Source organism: Ooceraea biroi, chromosome 10, assembly GCF_003672135.1.
Source record: "Ooceraea biroi isolate clonal line C1 chromosome 10, Obir_v5.4, whole genome shotgun sequence".
Taxonomy (NCBI): domain Eukaryota; kingdom Metazoa; phylum Arthropoda; class Insecta; order Hymenoptera; family Formicidae; genus Ooceraea; species Ooceraea biroi.
Genome location: NC_039515.1, coordinates 3,382,498 through 3,397,515, shown reverse-complemented (window position 1 = coordinate 3,397,515; position 15,018 = coordinate 3,382,498). Strand labels below are relative to the sequence as shown.

Below are 15,018 nucleotides of genomic sequence, written 5' to 3'. Positions count from 1 at the left end.
ACGGGTCCTTCGTTCCTCGAAGTACGGTCCGGAGAATTATCTTCTGACGTTGTCCAGGAACGCTCGAATCGAACGGCTCAGATGAACCGTAACGCGCGCGCTTTGTACTCGGTTTCATTATTAACGAATTTTGATGAAGATAATGTCTTAATTATTAAAAAATTCAAAATAAATCAAAGTGCACTACATTAATTCAATATATTGTTTTTTCTTTCTCTCTCCCTCTTTTCGTATCCTTTTTCTGTCTCCCACGCACTACCTCCCCTCTTTCTATTTTGTATTCTACTTGTTTCTGCCTATGTTCAATACGCTCGCTTGCGATTTCACTTATTTGACTGTAATTCAACGATACATATGTTTCACAAGCACGATTATGTCTGTTTATTGCGGTCAGGATGGAATGGTCGTTTAAATGATTTCGGAAGTGTCGTAATACAACTCGGTCCGCCGAGTCAGGAACAAGGAATCAATATTATATGCGCCGCGCCGGCGCCTCGCCGAAAATGCCCTGCGAAGAAAATATGACGCAAAACTTCTCGCGATCATTGATACGAAAACATGAGTTTACATATTCATAGATTTTTTAAAAATATACTCAAATTAAAGAAAATAAACACGATTTCATGAGTAATTTTGATGACCATGTCTAACATTACTGAAATTAACCAACGAACAGATTTTATTACTTTTCCCCTTGAAGGGAAGAATTTTATTTAGCGTAATCGTAATATTTTCGCATCCTATTTTAAAAACGCAAAATGTCGAATGGGTAATAGATATATTTCTCGATATATCGATTTGTAATATCACTCGGAGTACAAGCATATATCAGGGTAAAAATAAATTATATTTATTTGAATATATATATCGCGTTATATTATCTGTAAGATTTGTTTTGTATTACAAATGCGAACTAAATACTTTCACACATTCCATACATATATGTATATAAGTATAATTAATGGAGTTATTTAAAAAAAGCACTCCTCCACCCCTTACAAGTTTGTAGTTGCACACTTTCAATATATCCTGATCGTATAACAATGATGATAACGTAGCAATGAATCTCTTGCACCTGTTCCTTCAATTATCTACATATCCTCAACGTATAGTACACGTCAAAAACTGTACTAAATTATCGTCCATTGCCTTTTGCTTTTTCCTATCCTACCTTGATGGATAGCGTTCGACCTTAGTTTCGCGTGTACTTGCCCCAGATATGAAGCATGAACACCGATGCAATGAATAAGAGGGACATGACGAGTACTGGCACGGGACCTCTGCAACAGATCGATTTTAACATTTAATACACATTATTTATTATATGTAACATTAAATAAACATTATTTATTATACGTAACTATCTGCACGTGTGATTTGATCGCACACATATGGTACGATCTGGGAAATCTGACAAACTTCTACCTACACTTTGATACCGGGAGAATCATCGGTGTAGAACCTCCACATGCCACCGGAGTTTGTGCCCGTGTTCCTGCTCCTGGTTGAAGTGGCTACAGTCGTTTTCCTTTGCCTGACAGTGCCACTGCCACCTGTTCTCGGCGCGATTGCTTTGCTGGGCGACCGTCCGATCGACCCCACGGTGGTAGCACTGGGTGCGGCAGGCTTTTTTTAAGAAAGAAGCAAAAATAATAAATATTATTCTCTTTTTTTGCAATATTGTGCATTATTCATAAATAGAGAGACGATACTCACCATGGCTCTTGATTGCTGTTGACGTTTTCGTCACAGAAGATTACGAACGTCTTCCGTTCCGTGGAGCGCAGTAAGTTCTCCGCTGACCGTCGAGACGTATTAAATACCTCGATTGGCACTCGTTCTAATTCTCAGGAAGACGCAGAAGACTACGGATCGAGACGCGTTATCGTACGCACGACAGACAACTCATCACTCGCAGCTGCAACGTGACAAGCGAACGTATTTACGGAACGACCCGAACGCGAGCTGGTGGCGCGGCGCGCAATACGTGTCATGCGTGCATTATCCACGTGTTACAAGACGAACACGTCACCACGCGCGACTATGTTCACGCTATAGCTCGCACCCAACCGCATCCTCGGTTTTCCTTCGGTAAGCTCGTACCGCGCTCTGATTGGCTGAGCTTCTCCCAGTGCGCACGTGTTCCGATGGCTCGTTCTCCGAGATGTGGTATTTTACGATCGCATTCGTCGTATTTTGATCAACATAAATCGAGGGAGTTGCTCTACTACATGTACACAATTCTATGGTGTTATAACGCAATAATTTTTTAAAAAGCGTAATTTGGCATCCCGTGAGCTTACAAATGTAATTTAACGATTGACAGCATTATAATTAATTTAAAATAAAAAATTCATAAAAAGAGGAGAACGTCAGATAAAGATGCAATCCGATGATGAAAAGAGTGAAGATGAAGAGATGCTCGTGTATGTGGAATTCGAGGGACTTATGGGCAGCAATGCGTTCAGTAATGAAGAGCTTCAGTTAGATATGATTGGAATTGATACGGAGCATCCTATAATGCAGATCAATGGACGAGTATGCTGCTTCATCGTGACATTTAATAAGCAAAATGCGTGGACCTGATTTTTAACTGTTTCATTTACTTTCATACTTTCAGTTTTACGAAGGCACCTACGAGGATGTCATGGGCACATGCATGTTCTTCGAGAAGGATGACAATCCGCACGTGGATGACCCGGTCTTCGATAAAATACCGACGCTGAAATACTTTGCCAAAACGAGGAAGATATTGAAGATGCAGAGAGTTTTTACAAAACCAAAAGCCGAGATTTTTGGTAATTCCGAACAGGATGGTTGTGCGCCAAATATTGATGCACTATCACAAGCTGGAGTACCACCAAAGTATCAAGAAGACGGTATGAAATGAACTTCTTCGCTTCTTCTAGTAACTGCACTGCTAAATTAGGAATCAATTTTTTAATTTTTGTAGCCCTCCAGTTTTGGAACAAGATGCATGATGATAGAATGGAAGAGTTACGTTTATACTTGGAGAAACAGAAAATTAGGGAGGAAAAGAAATCCAAAGGCATTGCGACAGATTCAGAGTCCGACGAGGAAGTTCCTTCCGTAGCACAAAAAGCTACAGAAAACCCAGCAAACATGTGATTAGGAATTTATTTGTTTGATAGAGTAAGCATTTTTAATACGTGTTGGAAAGCTTTTAACTTTAATAAATTTATTTTCTAAGTAAAAACAATTGTCATGGTACGACTACAGAAAAGATTATGAACGTCTTGCCTAAATTGAATGAAGAAATAAGATCTTTTATTTTTCATTTTACATTATATGCATCTCGTACGAAATTGTATGTAATTATAAAATACTGAGTTGAATCAATTACAATTTGCTTCTTACAAAGGACTTAAGATCAATCTTATAGCTATTTCATATATTAAATTTGTTATCAATCAAGGATCGAGCCAATTGCATGCGAATTCGATCGATTTAAATCTATTTATTCATTTACATGGGTACCACATGATAGTCAGGTACACTGATATTCATCCTCCATTAGTAGTCTAGCTTTTTATTCTTATATTTCGTGAAATGCTCCTTCACGAATTAACACGATTTTTCCGTTCCGTTTCTAGAATAAAAATTGCGCCCTCTGCGCATTGGTTCTCACCAATCGAGGTCGCCGGGAAGCTCGTCCGGATACTCCCCCGTCAGACAGGCAGTGCAATGTCCGACATAACTACTCTCGCGATTGTCCATGCGATACCTGACCGCCTCGACGAGCCCCTCCACCGAAAGGTACGTTAAACTGTCCGCCCCCACATGTTTCGCCAGTTTCACATTGTCAAGCTTGTTTGCGATGAGTTCCTCCCTCGTTGGAATATTGATCCCCATGTAACACGGGTACTTGAGCGGTGGCGACGCTATTCTAACGTGCACCTGTAAACGGTAGGCGGAAGTGAGCAGAAACGCGCGACGAGTCAAGGCGAGCGCGGAGGACTTACTTCCTTGGCACCCGCGTCACGCAGCAGCTTGATGATCGGGCCAATCGTATTGCCCCTGACGATAGAATCGTCGATCAAAACAATCTTCTTCCCTTTCACGTTCTCCGACAAAGCTCCGAACTTCTTGGCTACTCCGAGCTGCCTGAGTCGCGTGCTAGGCTGAATAAATGTTCTACCCACGTATCGATTCTTGCATAGCACTTCGGCGAAAGGTATCTTAGACTGCAACATGAGAGAAGCTTCCGTTAGACCACGTGACCCTGTGCTTGCACGTAAATTTGTCGCCGATTTGTTGATTACTCACTTGTCTGGCGTAGCCGTGCGCCGCTGCGGTCCCAGACTCAGGTACAGAGCTTACGATATCGGCCTCTACCGGGGATTCTATTGCCAAAACTCGTCCACATTGCATCCGAACGGAATACACCATCTGACCTGTGATGCAAATGAACGCGCTTCTAAGTATCTCTCAACTATCGCTAATTTCTTATGCATTATATCGTTCTTATGTATACTTACCCTCGAAGATACTGTCGCTTCTAGCGAAGTAGACGTACTCAAAGATGCAAAACGCCTGCGGCCTCTTATTAGGCCTTTCTACTATGTCGATAGTCTTGATGCCCTCCCGAGTCAGTTCCACGATCTCGCCGGGAAACACCTCGCGAACGTACCTCGCGCCGATGCTCAAAAATCCGCAGGACTCGGACGAAATGACCCAGCCTTCAGCCTCGTCGTCGTCATCGTCGGACTCGTTGCTGGCTACGATTTAAATTTCTTTGTTTTATTCGCATTAAGGTAAAAAAAATGTCGAGTCAAACGAGAGAAGAGTGCGCACCTAGATTGCCAACCGGCACGATCTTTCCTAAACAAAGAGGACGATTTCCGTAAGGATCACGTACACCGTAAATCTTATCCCTCTGCATGATAACCAGGGAATACGATAAAGGCGCCAGCTGCATGAGGTGTTTGATACGCGCGGGCCAGTCCGGCCCATTGACTTCGCCCTCCGGGGGATTCAAACAGAGCGCTTGTGTTATGAGTTCCGAATCCGAGTGCGTTGACAGGCCAACGCCTCGGCCTAATACCTATGCGTGAGATTAAAGTGATTGCATTAAATTGTCTCAGTCAACAAAATCATTGGTGAACAATTTGATAGGGTAATCAAGAGAAGGCAGTCACGTGAGAACGTGAATTTTGCTCTACCATTTTTCTGAGCGATTCCGTGTTCACTAGTTCCCCATTATGAGCAACTGCCAGTGCACCGTGTGCGGTGTGCACCACAAACGGTTGGCAGTTGACTTCCTCGCTGGCCGCGCTTGTGCTGTATCTCGTATGGCCGATTCCAAGGTTTCCTTTGAGCTTCCTCATGTTTTCATCGTTGAAGATATTATTGATCATTCCCATACCCTTGTGAACGTGGAACGACTTCGAGCAGACCCCCTCGCTGGTAACGATGCCCGCGCTCTCTTGACCTCGGTGTTGCAACGCCACTAAACCTAACGATCGCAAACAGCCAAGATATTTTCCGCTGTGTTTTAAATTACTGATATCTTCAACAAATAGTTTCTCTATCTCGATTCTATATTTATTCATCTGTGATTTGTTTATTCACCTAGACAAATAACTTGAGCAACGTCGATGTGCGATGGCCAGTCACCAGCAGCGATACATCCGAAAACACCGCACTCGTGTGTGAGACCAGTAGATCTCTGGCCTCTGGTTTCACCCTTACTTCGCGGCCTCGTACATTCTGATTCCTCCATAGAGAGACGAGACATCACTCGAGTACAATGTTCAGCATCTTTGTGCTCCTGAGGTGTCTCCATTGTATGTATATGATCTGTATAATAAATAAATTTAACAATAAATGTTTTTTTTTCTTTTGTTCCTTTCTTCAAATTAATTTCAATAACTGAACAATAGTTTTCTAAGATTTGAGAAGATGTAAAAAGATAAAATCAATACATAGACAAAATATTAATTTAGTAATAAAGAATATATATATAAAATTAAAATATATATAATTAAAAAAGATAATAACTGAATTGAGATGAGAGATAATTGCAGAAAGATAAAATAATGATCGTGAAATATTTTACCATCAAAATTTAATTTGATTATTATTATTTCAATGCTTCTTATATATATATATATATGGATGGAAAATTTTCGATAATCAATATCATGCAGATTAAAGTTATTCCTTATCTTACAAACTCTGCGAAAAATTCGATGTATTACATTGAGAAACTAAAGATCTAAAACAGATTGGACACATGCATTAGATACGCATTAGTTATCTCTCATCATTATATGTTTAATAGATTCTTTTACAATTTCTCTCATATTATCTGCATTGCCCTTATAAACTATTGACCCCCAATCGACTGATAGAATTGACATATCGTACGTTTATTCAATGTTACAACTATGTTTTCTCATCATGTTTGCTCAATCTGTGTTTCGCAACTGATTTCATCATCTTACTTCGTGTTGACATCACATGAGTACCAGAATATAGAGCAGTTAGTGTGTTTACAGCGAGCTAATCTTTTCATGTCACTTGAGAGATCATGAAATAATATTTCTCTGCAACAAGTTGGTTTTTCCAGCCCGATACTATAAATTACACATACTATAAATGCACATGTAATGCTATATCCCATTACCTTGCTTCACATGTGTGTACCTCTGACAAACCACCAAGCCGAAAAAACTCAATGTCACAAGAAAAAAACGTGTAATTATAATCTATGAATTATTCATGAGAAAATGCCGCGGGAGATTGTTTCGTAATAAAAGTGGATTTTAATAGCAAAGGTACAGAAATATGACGGTCTTCTTCCCCTGTCACTCACCTGTGACTAACCAAAAATGATCAAGAACTTCTTATTTAACACCACATCGTGGAATGCAATTTAACAGATAACAGTCTTACGGAAATCCTCACGTTAAAAGCGGATCACCGAGAAAATTAATACTGCTGCGTAATTATCACACGCGCAGCATTACTTTATTTATAAAATACTATTTGTTAGTGTCCCTTTTTCAACTTATATCAACAATAATATCAGAAAACAGATTTATTCTGAGAATTAATTATGCGGTGTCAATCACGCGGCTTTCAAAACCGAGGATGAATTGAACGTTTCACGTTTTCTTTCAAGGACCTAATAACCACCTGTAGAGTAAAGTGCACTAGCGTAATTGGACGCGACGCTTCAGACAGGAAGACTACGCTAAACGTTACATTTCACGTCCTTCGATGTGTCGCACTTTTATCGCCCGAGTCTCTTCGAGAAATTGTCAAATTTCGTGCACAACTTTGTCAACGCGTGATCGTAAAACTTTCTAAGTCACCGTTGTCATCTAAAAGTCATCTCGACCCAACAACGTCTCGCTCCTGTTGAACTCGTAATTGACCTCGCGAGTGACCCTGATTCGTTCTGAATTGGATGAGATCGCAAAGAAATTGTCCGAATTGAGAAAATAAGTTTTATATATTTTCATCGAGAAGTTTTAACGTCGCGAGTGAAACCAGGAAAGCTGCATGATAGACTACTTTGTTCGCAAGGTAACGTTCCTTCCGCGTGTTCGAGATTTCATTGCGCCATTAAATCAGCGACATCAAGCGACATCAAGCAAAAATTGCTCAACGGGCTCGTTCGATGACAACCCATGCTCACGTTGTCTCCACGTGGAACGAATGTTTTCTAAATGGACCTCAACTCGGATCTCAAAAATTCCGAGTGAGGTACCTCACGTCAAAAACCGCGCCTCGCGTCGCACGTGATGCTCGCACGTAGCGTGCCACGGAGCGTGCGCGCGACGCGCAATTGAAAATTTCAAAGAAACACACGCGATACGTACGCGATATCTCGCGCGCACCTCACCTGGAAAAACGGACCCGGAAGAAATCGGCAGCGGGAAGTGTAACACGTATTCCACGTGTATGTGTGTATGTATATGTGTGTGCGTCAAGCGCGTGCCGAGAAGCGTGCTGTACTCGTCGTCGTGCCACGGGAACGTCTGCCGTGAAAGACACGCTGCGGCAACGCGTTCCAAAGCGCGAATGGCGCGAACGGCGCCACCAGCCAATCAGCGATCGCCGTTCGGTCCTCGGAGGGGCTCGGACGGCCGGTCCCGTATGATTGATGTCTATTATCTCTCATTCCTTCCCGGAGCACAAAGAAAAAAAAATCGAGAAAAATGATAAAAAGAATCGCGACGGTTTCTCCTGAGAGCGACGAAAAGAAGAGCTTTCTATGCGGTTCCTGCATCGGGAAGACACGCGATATAGCGAAGGACGATAGATATCTCGACTAGTCTTTTCGAAGATCTTCGTTTTTCGCAGTTTTGCTGCGATAAATATGAGAATTGTGTAAACCGCGCGCAGATTACTAAATGTCATTTACGTCACGGTATTTACGAGATTGATTATTGCAATTAGTTTCTTTTACGCAGGCGAGCGATAACGCGGGAATGGTATAGGCATCGTCGCTGGGAGCCGATATCCACGCCATAATCACGAGCGTTATCGGAATTTCGTAAAGTTCTGAAAATAAAGAAAACCGATCGGAGAAACGAAAGCTCCGTTATCGAGGTTCGCGTACGAGTTTGTAACGCGATATGGGGAAATTACTGAAAAATTACTCATCAAAAAATTGTGTCTATCTCTTGGACACTTTAAAATCATGTAAATTAAATGATGTCCCAGTAAGACGCGTTTTCATGAATCGTAAGAGACGATACCGCGCGTCGCGTAATTACAAACTTGCAATTAATATGTTTCGTCGCGCAAGAACTTATTCCAGGGGACCTTAGATTTCATTATTAATCACTCGTTTTTATGCCGTGTAACTTTCAAAACTGCACAAATAATTCTTCTTGCAAAATTGTTTGTCAGATGCGAATATTGAAATAAAAAATTGATTTACTTCGATGTACGCAATGTACAGAATTCGTACGAGTTTTCATTTCTAATCTCATATGTCGCAGCGAGAGGCTGTAGGCTTGGGGCCAATCGTGAATCAGTGATGAGAATCGTAGTGGGGACCGCTGAGGAGATGTATACGCCGTGATCAAGTCGTTTGCAGCCATTCGAATAGTAGGCATTCGAATAGTAGGCGTTTGAGTGGCATCAACATGGCTGGTAAGTTCGAAAAATGTGTAATATATAAATAGCGATAAAGAATCCTGGAATTGTCCTAAAAGAATAATAATAATAATAAAATCCTGACATGAATCATATAACAATTGTATCTTAATTGCAAAGTTTAAGATAATTTGATGAGAAAGAGTGAGACGTAGTAAACATCTCTTCGCTAAAGCAACAAGTGGTTGACGAGGAGGAGGCATTGCGATAATATAATACCTTACTATTATTATGCATTTTCTTCATTGTTTTCAGATTACAAACTTGGAAAACTTATCATTGAGGGGAAGACCAAGAAGGTTTACGAACTTGCGAATTATCCCACATTATGCTTGCTGGAAAGTAAGGATCGTATTACCGCCGGCGACGGTGCAAAGTCTCACGCATTGGAAGGAAAGGCGACGATCAGCACGTCAACCAACAACAAGGTCTTCGGATTGTTGAATCAAGCTGGCGTGAAGACAGCTTTCATTAAACCCGCAGGTCCAAAAGCCTTCATAGCGAAGAAATGTGAGATGGTACCAATTGAATGGGTCACCCGAAGACAGGCAACTGGTAGTTTCCTAAAACGACATCCAGGTAGGTTCAAACGTGTCCTCTTGGTCTACGAGTCTAAAGAAAGCTAAAGGAGTGTCAGAACACTCGATATATTCACGTGGAATCGATTTTCCAGGTGTCCCAGAGGGCTACAGGTTCAATCCACCGCTACAGGAGACGTTCTATAAAGATGACGCGAATCACGATCCGCAGTGGTCCGATCAGCAGATCATTTCCGCGGGATTCCACCTGAGCGGCATAAAAATAACGAAAGACGAAGTGGACATCATGAAACGCACCACTCTCCTCGTCTTCGAGATCCTCGAGAAAGCTTGGGCCGTACGCAACTGCGCTCTGATAGACATGAAGATAGAATTTGGCGTGGACGCGGACGGCGAGATCCTGGTTGCTGATATCATCGACAGCGATTCTTGGAGGCTCTGGCCTTGCGGCGACAAGAAATTGATGAAGGACAAGCAGGTAAGGCGTATTTTATGTGTTTCTATTACATTACGTTGTTGGCGACTTCATCCATTTGTTACATTCGCTTTCAGGTGTACAGAGATCTGTCCAACGTGACGCAACAGAACCTGGAGACAGTAAAATGCAACTTTCAATGGGTGGAGGAACAGCTGGACTATGTCACTCAAGCGCCTACTCCATCGGTCGTTATCCTTATGGGTTCACCATCCGATGAGGCCCATTGCCAAGAGATCGCGAAACATGCTACCGCACTAGGTCTGAAAGCACAACTCCGAGTCTGCAGCGCTCATAAGGGTACCGAGGACACCCTGAACATTCTTGCCGAGTACGAAGGCAGTGGAGAAAACGTACGTTTCTCAAGATTTTATCTTTCTCTATAATTTGCAATCTTAAATAGAGGATATTACAGATTCGTCGAATATTAATTTTCATCTATAGATTCTTTGACAAAGACGAAAGAAAGATTTCTCTTTAACATAAATATTTCGAAATATTTCAAGTTAAAAAGATTATAAATATGTTTCGAGCATTGCAGCTCTCGATTAAGAAGACTTACTGTCAACAAGTTATCTCCACAAAATTTTCCACTTGATGATCACGTGTTGAATAATCGGGATAATAGTACATGCATAAATATACAATTTAAATAATTAAATGACACAATTGCATAACGTAACTCGATAACAGCTGGGATTGTGCAATTTGACGTGATATCTTTCATGACGATATTAGCCACGACTCCGGGTCCACCAAATACATTAGCAAACAGTATCCGTATCGAGACTCACACTGATTCGCTGATGCGGTTTGCATCTCGTACATACATTTTAATCGTAAAACTCGGTACGATAAAAACGATAGCCGTAAAAAAATCATTTACTTTCCGCTTATCGTGAGTCTTTTTTTCTTGTTTTCTTGCCTTAGGTGGTGCTGATAGCAGTGGCCGGTCGCAGCAATGGTTTGGGTCCAGTACTCTCCGGCAATACCGTCTTGCCTGTCATAAATTCTCCACCTTTGAGATCGGACAATATTGAACGAAGCGTATGGTCGTCGCTTGATGTCCCGTCAGGTATTATAAGTATAAATTATGCTCGATAATTGGATTGTCTCTGGTGAAGGCTAAAACTTTGAATAAATGTGTCTGCAGGACTTGGTTGTACGACAGTCGTGCATCCAGAAGGTGCTGCGCTCGCCGCGGCGCAGATCCATGCGATGCACAATCACCTGGTCTGGGCTCGTTTGCGAGCTAAGCAGCTGTCCAACTTCGTAAGCTTGAAGCGAGCCGACGTCAAACTGCGAAAGCTGTAGTAGCGTCCGTCCGTTCAAGCTGGCAGCTTGACAGCACCTTGCAGGTTCACATTAAATTGCCATTTCCAATGATTACGTTAGCTCTTTTCATATATAGTCTATTGTTATTGATTCTGATAATACTTTATTGGTTCCAAGTATGTAACGTTCACCTGTTTCCGCTTGAACAAATCTTCGAGTAAGCGTGCAACCGCTATTCAATTTAAAATATACTTTTTGTTGAAAATGATGCAAAGAAACGTGCGTAACGTATTGAAGATCACTTTTATATGTATATATAGATGTGTACATTGATATGCACAAAGCTGATAGCTTTTCTAGCTTTACCTACGATTGCATATTTTGCGAATAGGTGAACACTAAATTTTGGAAAAATATGAAAAATTTGTTCTCGTATACACAAGTATGTAAAACTATAAAAGGAAGAAAGATCACTATCGCGCTCAAAAAAACACTTGCTCACATGCACAATTAACAGATGTGACTTTAACATACATGTATTCATATTTTTTTATATACATGTAAATAAAAAACGCAGCATACAAAGCTTCATTGTATATATGTATATCACATTTGACGTTCCTTTCCCAGTGCAAAACTTTGCTACCCACAAATACATCCGAGCCCCGGAGGTTTTATAATCTCAGTGGATTAGAGTACGCTAATACCGTGAACGATGTCCGCGTTTTTATGAAGAGCGCACTTGCCAATGACAATATGCGGAATAAATTCATGTTATGTTCAAGAGATCACCAAGATTGGCCGGTTCTCCATCGCGGACTGACATCGGTAGCTTTGAGATTGCCGAAAATAATGCTAACATATATCCGAATCATCACTATCAACATTTTTTATTTTGACTGGCTAAATCCTCGATATCCGCTACTTCCTTCGGGCAGCTTTTTGTCAGAATTTCTGCACCGTTCTCCGTTACTAGAATATCGTCTTCTATACGGATACCTAAGCCGTGATAATGCGATGGTGCGAAAGGATTTTTTGGGCTCACGTACACACCTAATAACAAGGACGTAATTTAACGAATAAAATTAAACTCTTTAAACGTATGCATATGTATACAGCGTTGAGAATCGTACCAGGTTCTATCGTTATTATCATTCCAGGTTGTATCTTGATACCTCGAGATATTTTTCCCGTGTCGTGCACATCCATTCCTAGATAATGACTGACGTGGTGCGGGCAATATTCATACGCAGCCGCTACTAACTTGTCGTCGTCAATATTTTTCGGTATCAAGCCGATTTCTTGCAATCTCTTCCCCAGAAGGGAGCACATGTAATGGAATGCCTCGTCTAATGACGGCATCTCCTTCAAGCTCTCTATTAAATGTTTCTGTACGTCAAGTACAATTTCATAAAGTACTCTTTGCTCCGGCGTGAATTTACCGTTAATCGGCCACGTTCGCGTTATGTCGGATGAGTAACCATGATATTCGCAGCCTGCAAACGAGTGGAAATTTAGAAACAACTTCATAAAATTTTAAATATCACATACGATGGTGAAGATTGTCCTTCTGTACAAACCTGCATCCATCAGGACCAAATCGCCGCTCTGAATAATTTGATTGTTACTAATGTAATGTATCACATTTGCATTTCCGCCGCCTGCTACGACAGGCGGGTATGCCAAGTGCTCAGCTCCGCGCATACGACACTCATAATCTACAGTAGCGAACAGCTGATGCTCGCTCATCTCTGGTCTTGAGCACTGGATCGTCTTGGCGATCGCATCGGAAGCTATTTGGCAACTCTGGCGCATCAGCTCAATCTCGCATGTGCTCTTGATCAAGCGAATTTGATGAAATAACATCTTGGGAGAGGCAAACATCTGGTTGTCTGTCAATTTAATCAGTTGACAGAGCTTTCTGTGCAATATCGGTTGAATAGCGTCAACATGATCGTACCACACGATGCTTCTCTTGTCTTCCTGTATGAGCGAGGCCAGAAATTGTTCGAATTCTGTAACTGGCAGAGCATGATCTACGCCAAACATTTTAATTGCTGTTTCAATGCTAGTTCTCGGACCGTCCCATAATTCCGAATGCTCATCCCTTGGCCTCATGAACAAGGTGAACGAGGACTGGTTTTCCCTGCACACGAGTACCAGGACACTGTCTGGTTCTCGACAACCAGAGAAATATAAGAAATCTGTATTTTGTCGGTAGACGTATGGTATCTTATCTGACATGTAGACTGTGGTCGAAGCTGGTATGATGACGATCTGTTGCCTGTGTACATTCTTGGCACGCGTTTCCAACGTAACACTCTCTACCAATTTCGAACGTCTTCTTCCGAGTTCCTGAAGCGATATACCTGGTAGCACTTCTCCATGCTTCAGCAAGTGAGGATGCGTCGCTGGCGTTGGTTGGCCACACGCTGTGTGCGGATAGGCATTTCGCGTGCATTCTGGTCGCGTTAAGTTACTTTTAGCCTCCGCTGAAAAGGCTGCCAATACCTGATAACCTAAAATTATATATCGTATTATGTGTCAACGCTGCTCGACACCGATCGTCCCCGCGAATTCACGAAATACCTGTCAGTTTTTATTGCTACTCTTTAACTACATTACGTTCAATGTTTTTCGTATTACGATGTTACAAAGTATACCGGGATAAATGTACTTCTCACCAAATTTACTCGTATTGTATCTCAGTGAGTGTTTTATGCTATTAAACATATTTTGTTTCTTTAAATGTTTCTAACGTAATCTCTGTTGGTGCTTACTGCAGTTTCACCGGATCTTTATTTTATTTACAATGAAGATATATTATAACATTTGATGTATAATACAAACTGATACAGACTATAATAAAACATAACCTATAAAGTAATGGCGCGGTTCCATGGTGCGGAATATGCGCAATGCGGATTATTCCATCTCCAGAGCAATTTCACTAGACTAGTGACAAGATCAATTGTCACTAGTCTTCAGTTGTCAGACAGAATGCGATACATATGTGATGCATACACGCATATATATATATATATATATATGCTGTCTGACGTTTGTAATCAATACGCGCATGCCGTGCACGCGGTGTGCAGTGCCGTGCACCGATTCGCGATTCTGTACGCGACGACGGCGGATGCGTATGTGAACGTATGTACGTAAAATTGAATGGAAGCACGGAACTACACGGGAACCGGGAACTTCAGAGCATAATGCAATGTTAAACGTGCAATTTTCGCCACGCAAAGTGGTGAGACAGATATACATGTTTCTTGCAGGTGTCGTCGTCACACACGTACGAGAAGTAAAACGGTGAACGAACATATTATGCACGTATTCGATTGCTGCACTGTCACGCGAATGCTGATGTCACTAGTGTAATTGTAATCGGTGGATAATCGAACAGCCTAATCGCGCTAAAGAGCTGCGGCGTGTGGACGGACCCGTGTGTATACGTGCGCGCGTGTGGTGATGCATGGCTCTGCGTGCACGTCAAAATAAGGAGACTCAAATGTACAGCGTTCGGATTATTTTTCAATTTTGTTTACCACCGGTAAGGTATCAACGATGAATGTTTACAAATAGGGA

General features: G+C 41.6%; 5 protein-coding genes across 10 annotated transcripts; 2 read left to right on the top strand and 3 right to left on the bottom strand.

The window, feature by feature from the left end:
- Positions 1-828: 828 nt before the first annotated feature.
- On the bottom strand, positions 829-1,949 carry LOC105278323 (protein transport protein Sec61 subunit beta). The gene is made up of 3 exons (XM_011337337.3): positions 1,717-1,949; positions 1,430-1,626; positions 829-1,280 (listed from the first exon to the last, which is right to left on the bottom strand). The coding sequence occupies exons 1-3, from the start codon at positions 1,717-1,719 to the stop codon at positions 1,193-1,195; spliced, it is 288 nt and encodes a 95-aa protein (XP_011335639.1). The 5' UTR covers positions 1,720-1,949; the 3' UTR covers positions 829-1,192.
- A 271-nt stretch (positions 1,950-2,220) lies between these two features.
- On the top strand, positions 2,221-3,153 carry LOC105278324 (general transcription factor 3C polypeptide 6). The gene is made up of 3 exons (XM_011337338.3): positions 2,221-2,538; positions 2,621-2,879; positions 2,954-3,153. The coding sequence occupies exons 1-3, from the start codon at positions 2,383-2,385 to the stop codon at positions 3,127-3,129; spliced, it is 591 nt and encodes a 196-aa protein (XP_011335640.1). The 5' UTR covers positions 2,221-2,382; the 3' UTR covers positions 3,130-3,153.
- A 25-nt stretch (positions 3,154-3,178) lies between these two features.
- LOC105278326 (amidophosphoribosyltransferase) lies at positions 3,179-8,112 on the bottom strand. 4 transcript variants are annotated; one of them, XM_011337342.3, is made up of 9 exons: positions 6,839-7,843; positions 6,391-6,599; positions 5,593-5,820; positions 5,184-5,476; positions 4,816-5,065; positions 4,500-4,739; positions 4,288-4,415; positions 3,984-4,205; positions 3,179-3,918 (listed from the first exon to the last, which is right to left on the bottom strand). In XM_011337342.3, exons 3-9 carry the CDS (start codon positions 5,804-5,806, stop codon positions 3,646-3,648), a joined length of 1,620 nt encoding a protein of 539 aa, XP_011335644.1. In that variant the 5' UTR covers positions 5,807-5,820; positions 6,391-6,599; positions 6,839-7,843; the 3' UTR covers positions 3,179-3,645. The 4 variants fall into 4 exon arrangements, with proteins under 4 accessions (XP_011335644.1, XP_011335642.1, XP_011335645.1 ...); XM_011337340.3 differs by lacking the exons at positions 6,391-6,599; positions 6,839-7,843 and adding an exon at positions 7,874-8,112; XM_011337343.3 differs by lacking the exon at positions 6,391-6,599.
- Positions 8,113-8,979: 867 nt separating this feature from the next.
- Positions 8,980-12,006, top strand: LOC105278330 (multifunctional protein ADE2). The gene is made up of 6 exons (XM_020031287.2): positions 8,980-9,132; positions 9,391-9,714; positions 9,809-10,152; positions 10,227-10,502; positions 11,080-11,224; positions 11,303-12,006. The coding sequence occupies exons 1-6, from the start codon at positions 9,126-9,128 to the stop codon at positions 11,461-11,463; spliced, it is 1,257 nt and encodes a 418-aa protein (XP_019886846.1). The 5' UTR covers positions 8,980-9,125; the 3' UTR covers positions 11,464-12,006.
- LOC105278328 (xaa-Pro aminopeptidase 3) lies at positions 11,935-14,814 on the bottom strand. 3 transcript variants are annotated; one of them, XM_011337347.3, is made up of 4 exons: positions 14,730-14,814; positions 13,005-13,943; positions 12,558-12,920; positions 11,935-12,477 (listed from the first exon to the last, which is right to left on the bottom strand). In XM_011337347.3, the coding sequence occupies exons 1-4, from the start codon at positions 14,752-14,754 to the stop codon at positions 12,305-12,307; spliced, it is 1,500 nt and encodes a 499-aa protein (XP_011335649.1). In that variant the 5' UTR covers positions 14,755-14,814; the 3' UTR covers positions 11,935-12,304. The 3 variants fall into 3 exon arrangements, with proteins under 3 accessions (XP_011335649.1, XP_019886845.1, XP_011335648.1); XM_020031286.2 differs by lacking the exon at positions 14,730-14,814 and adding an exon at positions 14,301-14,340; XM_011337346.3 differs by lacking the exon at positions 14,730-14,814 and adding an exon at positions 14,109-14,294.
- Positions 14,815-15,018: the final 204 nt, after the last annotated feature.